This window comes from Numida meleagris, chromosome 4 (assembly GCF_002078875.1).
Source record: "Numida meleagris isolate 19003 breed g44 Domestic line chromosome 4, NumMel1.0, whole genome shotgun sequence".
Lineage (NCBI taxonomy): Eukaryota > Metazoa > Chordata > Aves > Galliformes > Numididae > Numida > Numida meleagris.
The window spans coordinates 20,349,523-20,363,628 of NC_034412.1; the positions used below are offsets into that span (position 1 = coordinate 20,349,523).

The 14,106-nt window shown below is 40.2% G+C and overlaps 1 protein-coding gene across 1 annotated transcript in view; it reads left to right on the plus strand.

Annotated features, from left to right (window-relative positions):
- Nucleotides 1-13,070, plus strand: part of RYK (receptor-like tyrosine kinase) — a 40,641-nt gene extending 27,571 nt beyond the window's left edge. Inside the window, exons 10-15 of the mRNA XM_021393782.1 lie at nt 1,786-1,855; nt 3,356-3,488; nt 5,329-5,438; nt 7,641-7,800; nt 11,020-11,156; nt 11,998-13,070. Coding sequence (XP_021249457.1) covers nt 1,786-1,855; nt 3,356-3,488; nt 5,329-5,438; nt 7,641-7,800; nt 11,020-11,156; nt 11,998-12,109 — 722 coding nt within the window. The 3' untranslated portion in view covers nt 12,110-13,070. The remainder of the gene's footprint in view (nt 1-1,785; nt 1,856-3,355; nt 3,489-5,328; nt 5,439-7,640; nt 7,801-11,019; nt 11,157-11,997) is intronic.

Here is a 14,106-nt window from a genome sequence, read left to right on the forward strand (position 1 = left end):
GAGACATTGAAGTAATGCTCACGTGAGGCCTCCTTTATTGCAAGAACCAGTTAATATCCAACCCCTCATACATATTTATGATCAAATAGAAGAAAATACACCATTTTGATACATCCGATAAGACATCACAGCCGTAATTGTCATTAATGTAATGACTCTTAGAGCCTTATGTTTCAGAATTTTGTGGTCCTGGTCCATTGAGGCTGGGCAGTGATGTTCCTTAGGGGTTTCAAAGCATACCCAGAGTTCAGTGCTTCTGCCTAGGATCTGTATCTGAACTTGTAATGTCGATTTCCCAATCTCCTCCTTTTTTAGCACCTGGATGCTTCTAGGAAGGTATGCTTTCTTTTTATTTCCTCCTGAGCTAAGATAGTGAAAGAGCCTCTGCAATAGTTTGCCTTGAGATACCCTTTCCTTGGTTTAGGCAAAGTTTCTCAATCCAGGTGATATTTTGCAGCTCACAGGTTACACGATTTCTCTTCTGGTGAACCCTTCCAAGGTTCATCAAAAGGGCTGTGTTGTGCCCAAAGCTGCCTGCACTTCCAGTAGATTTGGAAAACTGTTTTTTTCTTTTATTGCATTTAGAGCTCAACTAGTAGCTTGCCAACCTCTTGACAGGGAAGCCACACTCTCTTTGGACCTCGTGCTTTCTTTCTCTGCCTCATGCTCACCTACACTACCTGCTTGCACTGCTCATTGTCATTCAGACAAGAGTCACATTGTTCTTTGCGGGGTTACAGTTCAATTAGGGAAGGATCTACTGAGGTGTTAGAGCTGGTATGAGGAAAAAGGCAAGACCATGAAGAGTAAATGAGTTCTCTATTCCCTCTCTTCCTCTCTACTCTCTCTCTCTCATGGCAGTAAAATGTTGGTTTGACTCATCAGAGATATGTAAATTCATCCTAATGTGGCAAAGAGAGCTGACTGGCTTTCGCTGGGCTTTCTCCTGTGCTAGCTTGCTGCCTAGGCACACACGTGCTAGTTGTAACACGAAGGAGGGACAGAAGAGTGCGCCCGGATATGAGGGGGATGGGTCTGTGAGAGCCCTGATTTACATTACTTTTGGCTTCCCTATTGGTCCTTGCCAGCAGAAAAGAAAAATATTCCCCAAAATGTTTGTGGGGAAGGGGAATGCAGCCAGTGCTGCTGTCTAGTTGATGTTCTGGTTGCTGGTGTTATCAGAGATACTTAGGTTCCAACTGGCAGCAGAGACTTTTTTTTCTTTTGAAAGGTGGGGAGGAGAATTGCAAATGTTTCTAAGGTTACCAAGAGTCAAGTGTTTCAGGTAGAGAGCACTGAGTAAGTGACTCTAGGAATAAATGGTCTCCATAAATGTGGAAGTAAACTGCAGAAGCCCATGTTGTGATTCAGTAGCAAATTGGTGTCTTGTGCTTTTGCGAAAAACCTGGTGTGTTCCCCTCTTTCAGCACTGTAGACCCTGGCTGCAAGATTTCACCCATGCTGCCAATGCAGGCAGTTCATGCGTGCCCAAAAGCTGTCAGGAAGCAGCAGGAGTACATTCTGTCAGCACCTGGAGTGTTTTTTCCTTTTCAGCTTCACCTCATTTGTTTAAGCAGAAATATGCTCTAGAACTTGGCTTGCTTGTGTGGGTTTTTAAACTCCATTAAAAAAAAAGTAAGTAAACAAATTCTGTTTGTGCTCAAATGACCTTAGATGACTTATAAATCTGGAGCAAATTTCAGATTTGAAACAACAGATTTTCAAAACATTGATTTGTTTTGAAAGTTACATCTGTGGTTCTTTTGATTTTATTTTTTTGATTAGATCAAGCCTCAGAGGTGCAGGTGACAATGATGCTGACTGAAAGTTGCAAACTCAGAGGACTTCATCACAGGTAAGCCAAGCAGTGTTTGGAAGTCAAACTGTATGTGTGTGAGCTGATGATACTTGTGTCTAAAGCTCTCCTGGTTTTGGTTTGCCAGGCTGAGCAGTGACATGTGGTTAGATACAACTTTCATTTTCAGTTATTACAGAAATGTAGTGGCTTTTTGCATGGGCTGGTTGTTAAAAGTGACATTTCAGTGACAATGAGGAGAGTAAGTATATATACAGGTTGATTTTTCTAATTTACTAGTCTGTCTCATATTATTTGTAATTTTCTACATGGCATAGTAGGCTGAAATTGGTCTTAAAGATCTTCATTGCTGGCAAGAATGCAGGTAAGAAGAAATCCACGCTTGCCGTCAGCTCCCATGGCTAGTAGTAGTTTGTCCTTTTCACTGGTTGTGTGAAGGAAGCTGAAAGAGAACCGTTAATACTACACTGGATTTAGAAGCTGCTTTTCTAAGAATTGCTATAGTTAAGACCTGCCTAAAAGACAGAAAAAGAATTGTATTAAGAGGGGTAGCAGCATCTTGAGAGGACGTAATTTAAAATGAAAACAAGGTGAAACAACTCCCCTCCCATCATTCAAAATCAACTGTTATCCTTTTACAAGCAAAATTCCTCATATGTCCCAGCTTGGTAGACATCATGCAGAAGAATAACTGTTAGCACCTCTTACTGAAGATAATGCTAAATGTGTGTGTAGAGTTCACGGATGGTAATACCTGACTATCAGACTTACGAAAATGTGAATTTTCAAAGTTTCAGACAACAGCAGGACTCACTGAAAACTTCCTAGTATGTTTTCACTAGAAAACGTAGGTTCTTATAGATGTTTCACAGAAATTTTAAACCATATAAAGTTTGTTTCAAGTTTCTGTGTTTTTTTATGTTGATGCTACAGGAAGGTGTTTATAACCAATGCAGGGGGAGGTTATATGAGCTGGAAGGAGGAGTGAAACACCCCTGACAGAACTCCTAAGTTACTTCTGTATTTATGGTACAACTTAACATTAAGCTCATTTAAAACTAAAAGTTTCTGTTCAGGCATTTTGGAAGGGTTTGGACAGTGTTTTGTTGTTTCTTTTTTAATGACTCCGTAGTGGAGCTGTAAATCTTATATCTACAGTCTCATTTAGAACGACACAGTTCCAAGTTGAGGATAGATCACTTAATACAAACAATAACCTATATTCACAGAATCTTCTTTCATCCCTTCTGGACCAAGTGAAAAATCTGGGGATTTCTCCCAAATGGGAAAATACTCAAAAATCTCTTCCTGTCCCCAAACCTCCTGCCACTGCTCCACAATAATGCCTTGTGCTGCTTCTTTTAAATCCTCCCCAGTGTCTTCAGTTATTTGGTGACTTTGTGCTCTGCAATCTGTAACACAAAGTTAATGCTTTTACTTGCCGTTGAATTTACTTTCAGTTAATGTGTTTAGGTATTGAGAAGATTTTGGTCAAATTTCATCTTCATAAAACTAGGGATTTCTGTCCCTGTCTTCCAGGAATCTGCTGCCTATCACTCATGTCTGTATAGAAGAAGGAGAGAAACCAATGGTGCTGCTGCCGTACATGAACTGGGGGAACCTTAAACTATTCTTGCGACAATGCAAGCTGGTAGAGGCCAACAATCCTCAGGTAAACTCTAAAATCTGCCACTTCCTGCCCATTCAGCTTTTACTCAGAAGACCTGATTTGTCATCTGTGTACGTAGCTTAAAAGGAGTAGCTGCAGCATTCATCCTGTCCTGTGACAATGAAGGAACTGACAAGCAGTTCCTTAGCGCGTAGTAATTTTGATTCATACAAGGAAAACATTCTTGGCTGCCTTTATCATAGCTATTGAGAGACCATACAGCTGAGTTAAACTCTCTGTCAGGGTAGCAGCTGGTATATCAACACATCTAAAAAAGTAGAGGAAATGATATATGGTAGTGGATTCAAGTTACAATACACAGGGGAAAGTTGTGTATAGAAAAATATCAGATTAAATGAAATGTTTTTTGCAGAACAGATTATCTCTTAATGCGTGATAGTTCATTGTTCTACAGTAAGCATAAAGCAATTCTATTAAATTTATGACTTGCTGCTGTAGATTTGCTATTACGTAAAACAACTGTTATTTATTTACCTTGAGAATGGAAGGGAAGTAGTTTCTGAGGATTGGTTTGTTTTCCTGCTGTGGACACTCTTTAGCGTTTATAACTGTTTACCGTGTTTTCCATAGAAGTTGCTGCATGTATTTCACAAGAAGTGAGAAACAAACAAGGAAAATTCTTAAATGAGCATGTAGTTTTAAAAATGCCTTTGCAGCAAAAATTGAGTTGGTATTAACAAATAAAAAGTTGGAGGCAAATCTAAATAAATGTTCAGCCATAGACTTGTCTGTATTTTAAAACTAGTCCCTCTTGCTGAGGTTGCCTTAACTTTCCTTTTCTTGAACTTCACCTTGGTTTGCCTCTTGTCTTCAAATTAAATTCAAAATGAAATCTGGTTTGCTGAGGTCAGCATTTGCCCCTGTTATGTACCAAATTTGAAACTGTCAGGGTTACCTACCTCTGTTAATTTACAAGGCCAGTAAATTGTGATAAGCCATCAGGATCTTCCAGCTTTGATTTATCTGTTTTGCTACTTAATCTGTGTTATAAATCTCTAACCAACACACCAACATCCCTTTCCAAGAATTTAGAAATGGCATTTGTAATCTGCATTACATCAGATAAGAGTTGCTTCTTAGTGATGTCACCGTGCTTCGTACTATACCAAAAACTGCAATGTTTGGTGTTGTACTTATTCAAAGATGGAACATCTATGGAAGTACCAAAACCAAACTTCAAGTTCTCTGAAATATTACACAGTTCTTGTTCTTATTAACAAGCTGTTAAACAATAATACACTGGCTTCTTAATTCAGCTTAGTATTAGCTTTATTTTATCCCCAGTCTTGCAACTGCTGTGTCTACCTACACATCGAAGCTCCAGAAATACTGTAGAAATGAGAGAAACTAGGATATAGATGTAATGCAAGAGTTTTATGGAACTATGACATTGTAGGAGTGGAAGGGAGCGACAGCCTTTAATAGTAGTACTCGGCCGTAGACATCATTGAGATTTTGTCTGCTGCTTGTGTTGCTGCCTGAAAATGAGCTGGTTTCCAGACAACAGGAAGTGAAAGTCCGGTGAGCAGGCAGAAGTGACCATTTTGTTAATCCAAGGAAAAGCTATGAAGCAGTGAGAAAATTGCAAATTGGAAATGTTTGCCCCTGCCATGTCAACTAGGAAAAAAAAGGCTAAAAAAATTAGAATAAGGAATCTTCGTAAGTTTTCAGAAGATGGTAGTGTCGGTAATCAGCTGCTAGAAAATCTTGAGCTACTAAAGGTTAAGAGAGAGGGAAGGGCCGTTAGAATACAAATTAAAAATTAGCCTAGCAGGCACCGGGCTTGCAGTTCTGTATTGATTGTTTTTCTGTGCTCTTGCAGGCAATTTCCCAGCAGGATCTTGTACATATGGCTATTCAGATTGCCTGTGGAATGAGTTATTTGGCCAGACGAGAGGTCATTCACAAAGACCTGGCTGCTAGAAACTGTGTGTAAGTACCAAACAAGGTAGTCATCATGCAAACACTGTTATGTCAATAACTAGGGCAAAGATGGACTTCCTTTAACCAATCTGATCTCCGCTTCAAAACATACTGCATTTTTTCCTCTGTGTTTTGTGCAAGCGGTTCTGTCAGTATAATTTTCTTCTAGATAGAGAGTGAAACAGAATGCTTGGTTTTTAAGAGTGCAGAACATTTTATTCTGAAAGATTTGTACTAGATTTTGGTTTCCCTTATTTTTTGCAAATACTCACCTAGCCTAAATTACTTCCTTTAAGCTTTGATAGTAACTTGGAGTTTCTTTGGCAGTTTGCTAATGGACAGATTTTGCACCAGGTATTGTTGGATGGAGGAAGCAGGAGCAGCTACCCTGTAATGATCTCTTGTGCTTTTGAACTGGTGCCACTGAGCCCATTTAGCAAAATCCTTCATGGCTCTTGCAGTATGTATGGATGCTCAGTTTGACAGAGTTTCTTAGAGGTTCTTTTCATCTGTTCTTATTGCTTTTCCTCTCTGGTGAATGTATTGAAGAAGTGATACCACAGAAAGCTAAGATCACAAGCAGTGCTCCAGGGAAGCTGCCTTGTGACAACCTCTCATTTCAGTGCAGCAGATTAATTCACTTGTGCCCTTCCTGTGCAAGGGTGAGCATTCTGACAGCTTTACTCCCTGCCCTCCAAGGGCAAAGTTCAACTATGTTTTAGTTGCTGTATGTGTGATCTTGAGTGATGTCAATATAACTCAACTCTGGCACTCCTTCTCCATGGCAAATGCAGGCAGGAGCTGAGCTACTGACCTGTTGTGCAGTACGAGAACGTTTGGACTAGCTTTAGCTTTTTACATGGGGAAAAAAGAGGTTGCCAGCAGCCAGGATTCCATGAAGGGCTTTGTTCGTCTGCCACTCCTTTCTTTCCAAGGCTTATTCCTGAGAGTACCTCCATGTGGGGAAAGGCTGGGAGGAGTTGGTATGAAGTGTATCAGGTCTGTGTGTCACTGCTAATATTGGGAAGGGAGCCAAGATTGCAGTGCTCTTGGAAGGTTTGTGAAGGGGTGAAATACTTTTCTTCTCAAGTGTCTTGGGCCCAATTGGAATGGACATACGGATTACACAAGTCAGAGCTCGGCAGTCACTGGAAAGGCATCCTTTGTACTTGTTTATAGGCAGATCTTCTAGGAATTTCTCTGAACTTCATCTGTGACTCTTAGGAGTGACTACATATGGAAATTTCCTAGTCTGTAAATTTTGAGATCAATGGACAGACCTGAAAATGCATAAATATGGGATAAATAAGAAGATACGTGGGACGATGAGGCAGCAAGCAAACAAAATGAGCATTTATGTTTATTTTTTTCTTATGAAAATAATAAATATTATTCCAAAATGGAAGGATAGCAAACACTGGTTTAAAAATAAAAACCACAATGTTATTAATATATTTTTGTCACAAGATGTCAGAACTAATGTCTTGCCTGTATTCCAAAGTCAGGTGTTTGAGAACACTAAGCTTTATTTGACTTCTTTTTTTAAAGCTTAATTCACACTCCTTTAACATCCCTGAGGGGGAGAAAGATAGTAGGCAAGTTTATTCCATAAAAACCTGCTGAAGACTCCTCTGTGCTAATTAAGACATCTCTTGTTGATTACAAACAAGTCTTGCTTACTCAGTGTTCAGCTTCTGACAACAATCATATCTTTTGCTGAGGCAGTGTTTGTGGGAATAAATATTTTATTAGAGCAAATAATCTCTTGATTAGGGACAAGATTCTAGGCCACAAATGGTAGTGGTTGGTTTTGCAAGATACTGCTAGAACTTGTTTAGCCGGGGTCTTTAGCTGATCATTGGTATAGAGGTACCATAGCTAAAATAATTCAGTTCTATTCCAAAGGAGCGATAATAATTAAGGGAGTTGTTCATTTGCTTTAGCTGTACTTTTCTGCATTTGCAAATGTTTGATTTTATTTAATCTAAGACTTCTCACTTTCTAGTGCTTACCCACTGATACAGAATAAATACTTCCTTAAGTAGCATTTGATAACCACGCAGTAAGTGTGTCTGAGTCTGGAAGGATGCTAACTCTCTGAAATGTTGAGAGTGTGATCAGTATTCCTCAATGAGATTAAGGTGGAGCATAAGTATTTTCTGTGGAACTGTAGTACCGAGTTTGCTAAATGCTTCTGTTCTTTTAAATTAGCATTGATGATGCACTTCAGGTTAAGATTACGGACAATGCGCTATCTCGAGACCTATTTCCTATGGACTACCATTGCCTGGGAGATAATGAGAACAGACCAGTTCGATGGATGGCTCTTGAAAGCCTGGTTAACAATGAATTTTCCAGTGCTAGTGATGTGGTAAGTTTGGTTTTGTTGGTTTTTTTTCTTGAAAAAAAAACTATGTAAATTAGATGTGTAATGTATTTCTACGTTTTTTTCCCTGTAAAACTTCTTTCAGCAGTTGGGGTATCAGAAAAGACAGCAGTGATTTATCCAGAACATCAGCTGTGCACCTGCTTCCTGCATTTGCTGCTCAGGGTAGATAATTTAAAGGCCAAGCAGATGCTTCTTGCATGGAAAAATTGCCTGTTGCACCCTGTCCTACTTAGAGGTGTTAGCAGAAAAGACAATTAAATTCAATGAGAAACCTGTACTGGCACTTGTCTGTTGTGATTCAGAGTCTGCTGAAGATTGAAGTAAAGCTGTTTCTTGAAAACTTTCCCCTCTAGGAGATTGGCTTTGAAATTGTTAGTGTTTTCTTCCTGTACTGGGAAGCTCCAAGTTGAATAAAGTACTTGGCAGGTAGGGAAAAGATGGGGAAAATAATCTCCCTTGTCCCACAGACCACACTCATGCTAACACAACCTAGATTGTAGTTGTCTTTTTGCTTCAGGAACACACTGCTGATACATTCAATTTATTTACTAGGACCCCCTGGTCCTCTTCTGCAAAGCTGCTTTCTATGTAGTCAGCCTCAACCTGTTCTGGCACGTGTTTTTCCATCATTAGAAGTAGGATTTTGCTTTTACTTGGCTGAAACTCAAAGTTCAATACAATTTCTCCAGTTCCTTGAGGTTCTTTTGCAGAGGGCTTGCCTCTAGCCTGCTAGCTACTCTGCCCAGTTTGGTATCATCCACAAGCATCCTGAGAGTACAGCTTGTTGATGGAAACGAAACAGTATTGATTCCTGAGCAGTGATGCTTCTAACCAGCTGCTAGTTGGACTAATCACAGCAATCTGAGTCCAGAAGTCCAGACACATTAAGGAGGACATCTCCTTAATTTATCTGTAAGATGCTATGGAAGATGTTTCAGAGGCCTTGCTGAAGTTAAGGTGAACATGCATCTTGCTCCCTCTGTTCACTGTGTTCTCAGCAGAGTAGTAGTCAGCTCAGTCTGGCAGTTTGCCCTTGAAAAACCCATGCTGACTCTTTCCAGTCACCTTTAATGCTTCATGGGCATGGAAATGGAGACCAGAGTATTTTGCACTCTGCCCATCACGAGTGCAGATGTTCAACTGCCCGGCCTGTACTTCCCTGTGCCCTGCCTCCTGAAGAAGGTGCCTTCTGTCCAGTGATCAGCAGCTTTCCCCAGCTCTTGTGGCCTTTCAGCAATGATGAGACCATCTGACTCAGTGGCCTTATGTTGATGCACTTTATGACCTTTGGTTTTCCAAACTCCATCCCCGCATACTCATGCATTCTCACTATATTTCTAAGGCAGCCTTGTTCTCCATCCACCTTTTCTTCCTTAGTGCCTGAACTTTACCACTGCATCCATGGTGGCCTTGTACTATACTTGCTTAGCATTCTGCACATCAGAACAGACAGTTCTGCTCACAGAAGGTTGTCCTTGAAGATCATCAGCCTTTGCTGATTTGAGTAGTAATTGTCTGAACCACTTCCCACTTCTAAGGGGATATTTCCTTTGGTAAGGATGCTCTCGTTAGAGTGGCTACACCCAGAGATTGTAATCTACTTAAAATTGGCTAGGTTAGGAAACTTTTCAAAAGCTCTTGTTGTGTTTTTCCTCATTGCCATTCTCTCTGTCCTCAAGCCTTACAAAAATACAAACAAAATGAAAGTAAAAGGAGTCAACTCTGCTCCAGAAATACTTGTGTACTCATTGTAGTCACATGGAGTTTTGTTACACCAAGCAAACCAGGAAATGGAAATTGCCCATAAATGCATGTTTTTATAATACTGAATGAGATCAGTAAAAACACTGATTTCTTCTTACTCACTCCTTAAAATCTGGAACATGAAAGCATTTGCTGTTCATGAAGAATGGGCTTGGAAATAAGTTTATACAGCACTGCCAGTACAATTTTGCTAGGAAGAAGGCATCTCAGTCACATAACCATTTCAGAAAACTCTAGTGCAATTCAGTTTGTATTCTGCAGTATTTTAACACAAAATTCCCTGTTGTATTACACAGAGATAAAGGCAGATTGGCTTCTAATATGTAGTTCTGTACTTTACATGCATGGCTAGTGAGTTTTGCAGCCTGTGAAATTGAACTTTTTTTCTGAGTGTAGAAAACATGTGCCCTAGATACCATTTTACATTTACCTGGATACTTCTCAAACTGTGGTTTTGTCTGCTCACCTGGAACAGTTCTAAATATGAAATTCATGCAACTATGGGTGATGAAATCTGTTGCAAACAATTTTAGGTGTTGTCGGTTAAGATGCAGTTAGTGTGTGTTCTAGGCTTGTTTTTTTTTGATGCGTTTCTTTAAAATAGTTTTCCTGGCTTGAAACTTTTCTAATGCGTTCTTCCTCTGCCAACAGTTGTACTGGTCAGCCAAAGCATTTTAAAACAAAATATAATTCCTGCTGAATTTTAATTTCCCCTCTCCGGTGAACATGAAACTACTTTTTTCATGTCATTTGTGTGTGGTTCCTTTACAGATTTAGAAGTAGCCAAATTCTCAAAACAGTTTTGCTTTGAATTGCTTTTCATTCAATGTGCAGCATCACCTGTTCCTTGTCAGTTCTCTTAACTGCAAACAAAAAAGGCATCCTCCCATGCCTTCCTCCACTGCTAATAGACAACTGTTCAGAGCCAGGCCAGATCTGTGCACTTGCCACTCTCTAGCTGAGAGCTTCTCATCAGTGTCAACTGGCATCGTCCCTTAATTTAGACATCCCCTGACCAAAGCCTTCTTTTCATTAAGACAAAGAAGATTTTAAGGCTGGGAGAAAAGGCAGTTCTATCTCTTTTAAAGTAAATGATGATCTCGGCACTTGTAACTTCAGCTATGAGCCTTCAGCATGCAGTATCAGAATCTTCTGTTTTCTTTGGTCTCTTGATACCAAGTTGTAAACCATTTTACTTATACTATGCTTGCGTTTGTATTGATTGTTCAATTATTTTTATTTATCATATTTAGTTATCATATCATAAGCTCCTTTTAGTAGGGAAGGCTGAATGATGTGTTGAATGCTGATCTAGGTGCCAGGTTTACTTACATAAAATCTTTGTTTTTCTCAGGAGTCATGCTACTGAGCCTATGCTCGAAATGTACATATAATGCTCCTTAGGTTTGTTAAATGTTCTGCGTGCTCTTTTTTCAGTGGGCCTTTGGAGTGACACTGTGGGAACTGATGACTTTGGGACAGACTCCCTATGTCGATATTGACCCCTTTGAGATGGCTGCATATTTAAAGGATGGCTATAGAATAGCTCAGCCAATCAACTGTCCTGATGAACTGTAAGTGTGCATCTTTGGAGACAGGGTAAAATGTCTATGTTGGAACCAGCATTTTAAGCCAACCTTATTAACGAAGCAACCAGGTCTGCCTCCTCCTTGCCTGTTTATTCTGCCTTTATGCTGACCCTTGTGTATTTGTGTACCTTTACAATGACCTGCCTTGAGGAATGCAAACTAAAATTTTTTGTTGTTGAGTTTCACTTAATCCCCACCCAGCTCTCTTCCTTATTCTGACACGCCGATGAGATGGTGTTAATCAGCAAGATGAGAGGAGTGAGGTAAAGAGGCTAGAGGTTATCTGCTTAGTTGTTTTTTGAGGCTACAGTAAGAAGCCACTAGTTCTACAGGCAGAGGAAGTTTCAGTTCTCTCAGCAAGACTGAAGAGGGAAATGCTCTGTGTAGTGCAGCTCAAACAGCAGCACTTGCAGTGTTCAATTATGATCTTAATTGAATGGAAGAAGGCGAGAACACAGGCACCACCTCCTGCCTCTCATGTTCTTCCAAATCCCCTTCCTGTAAACCTACCACAGAAATGCTTTGAGCTATGCTTTTACAATACTTCAGGAATTTCCAATTAATTATGTATTGCTTCCTCCTGAATTGCCTCTGGCTTGTATCCTAAATTAAACCAATACCTCTAGTCATAGCACGTTTATTGATCATTCAGGGTGTCTGCCTTCTGCAGGAGTGAGTCAGCGTAGCGTATCAGAAGAGGCGGGATTCCTTTTTTCTTTCTGGTCTGCAGGCTTTCTGGTGCCAAACAACACTTTTCACTTTGAGGCTTGGGACTGTGGTTGCCAGGAGTATGTTCTCATGTCTTCCATTTGTCTTTGTCTTTCAGATTTGCTGTGATGGCCTGCTGTTGGGCCCTCGATCCTGAAGAAAGACCCAAGTTTCAGCAGCTGGTGCAATGTCTAACTGAATTCCATGCAGCATTGGGAGCCTATGTCTGAAACTGCAGGAAAAGATTTGATCCGCTGATTGGGAGGAAGGCATGGCATACATTTGCAGCTCCATGCATCACTCGGACTTACACACGTGATGTGTATAAAGCAACACTAAAGGGAGAAAGCACTTCTTCCAAAACACCGTGCCTTAGAATGCTTTAGTAGTCTGAAGTTTTTTTGTAAGACCTCTTGATGTTGAATATTTTCTAGATATCACTTTTGCTAAGTTAAATTGAGACCTTTTTATTTGCCAGCAGGATTTTTAAAGTGTAGTGATAGTGAACTTGAACACAAGGTTTGGATGAACTTTGCACTCTTACAACAGACACGTGATTTTTTTTGAAGGGTATATGGAACTGGTAGGAAGGTGAGGATAGGGGGAATTAATGCAACAAACACTACAGAAAATATTCCCTGCTTTTTAAAAATGTTGAAACTGAATCTTTCTGACCAGCTCTATTGTTTGTACTTTGTATGTATCTGGAATAGCTTTTTTGTATCAACTACTTCTATTTTGAGACAACAGCACATTGTGGTTGGATCCACAAGCGGCATCTTTTTTTTTTTTTTAAACCCATTCATGAATGTTTTTTGGAAAAGCTGGTCTTCAGGATGCAATATCCCCTTTTTAAAGCAGTAAGTGATGATGTAAAAGTGATTCCAGTTTACCTCATTCAGAGAGTAGTAAAGGGGAGTGGGTAGGGGTTAAAAACGGTACCTCTCCTTTGCAGATAAAAGGCTGATGTCATTTTTAAGGTGGTTTTATGTGCTAATTAGAGGCCTTCAGAGAAGTGCCAAGGCAGCCCTTGTGTTGGGAGTCTTTCACCTCAGACTCCTGGATCACAGTTTCTCTTATTGAAAAGGTACTGGTTGTTTTTTATGGGCTTTTATGGCCTGAAACGGGCTTAAATATATAAATATATATTTGTAAAGACACTTGCAGAGTAAAGAATGTTTTTCTATTACATCTAATGTGAAAGCTTGGTCCCTCGCATTGCCCTGTGTGTTGAACGTGCAGGTTGGTGGTTGGCACTTGGAAGTTGGTACGAAGACAAGGTGGGTTGCCTCCCTCCCTGCAGAACCAGTTCCTGAGACTTTATATATCATCCTGCTGCCTTCGTTTACTCAAATATCCATTCCATCCCAGGTTATTTTGATTGAATATAAAGAAGACTGAACAAGGTGTTCCAGGAAACTGTGTGGTGATCCACTGACTGAGTCTCAATGACTTTTCATATTCTATATAACAAAATTATGTATGGGATAACCTTCAGTTCTCCACGTGAACTGTAGAATGCATCCTCCACATCTGTTGTAGGCTCTACCATGAGACAGGTTGCACCTTAGTACAATGTGAAAAATTGCCTTTTGTCTTTTGCCATCTTCAGAGTAAAGCACCCATAACCAAGGGTGTTTGTTCAACTGCACGTTTGGGAGCGTTGCCTTGACAGGCTCCGTAGCGATGGTGGCATTTTAGGAGACTCTGTTCTGCAAGTAGAGCAGCTGGATTTGGCTGAGTTGTGCAGGTGTGCAGCTTTTGTTCTTTCCAGGGTTCTGAAAGCTGAACCTAGTTGAAGGCAATTAATCCTTTCTAATTAGTATCGTAATCCTTTCTAATTAGTATCGCAGACTGTTCTTATTCTCACAGACTTTACCTTGCTGAACCAAACCATAGTGTCCCTCAAAATCCAGGGGCTTTCCTATCTCTAGTCTGGTGCTACTTTTCTGTGGCTATTGATGCAAGTTTTGCTTTATCCTAGAAGGAAACTTTCCTGCTGGCTCTAATATAGCTCGAGTTTGGGCATGTTGTGAGCGGCTGTGTTTACTTGAGTGAACTGAAACTGCTTTTCTTTGGTTGGCTTTGGAATCATGGAGTTTGGGGGTAGCAGTAAGGGTTTGGGTTTTTGTGGACTTCTGTGGTCTTTTTCCTTTCTGACCCAGGAAAACTACCTAGTGCCACAGTGTCAGTGCTTGCTCACGATGACTTTGTTGTTAAAGCTATC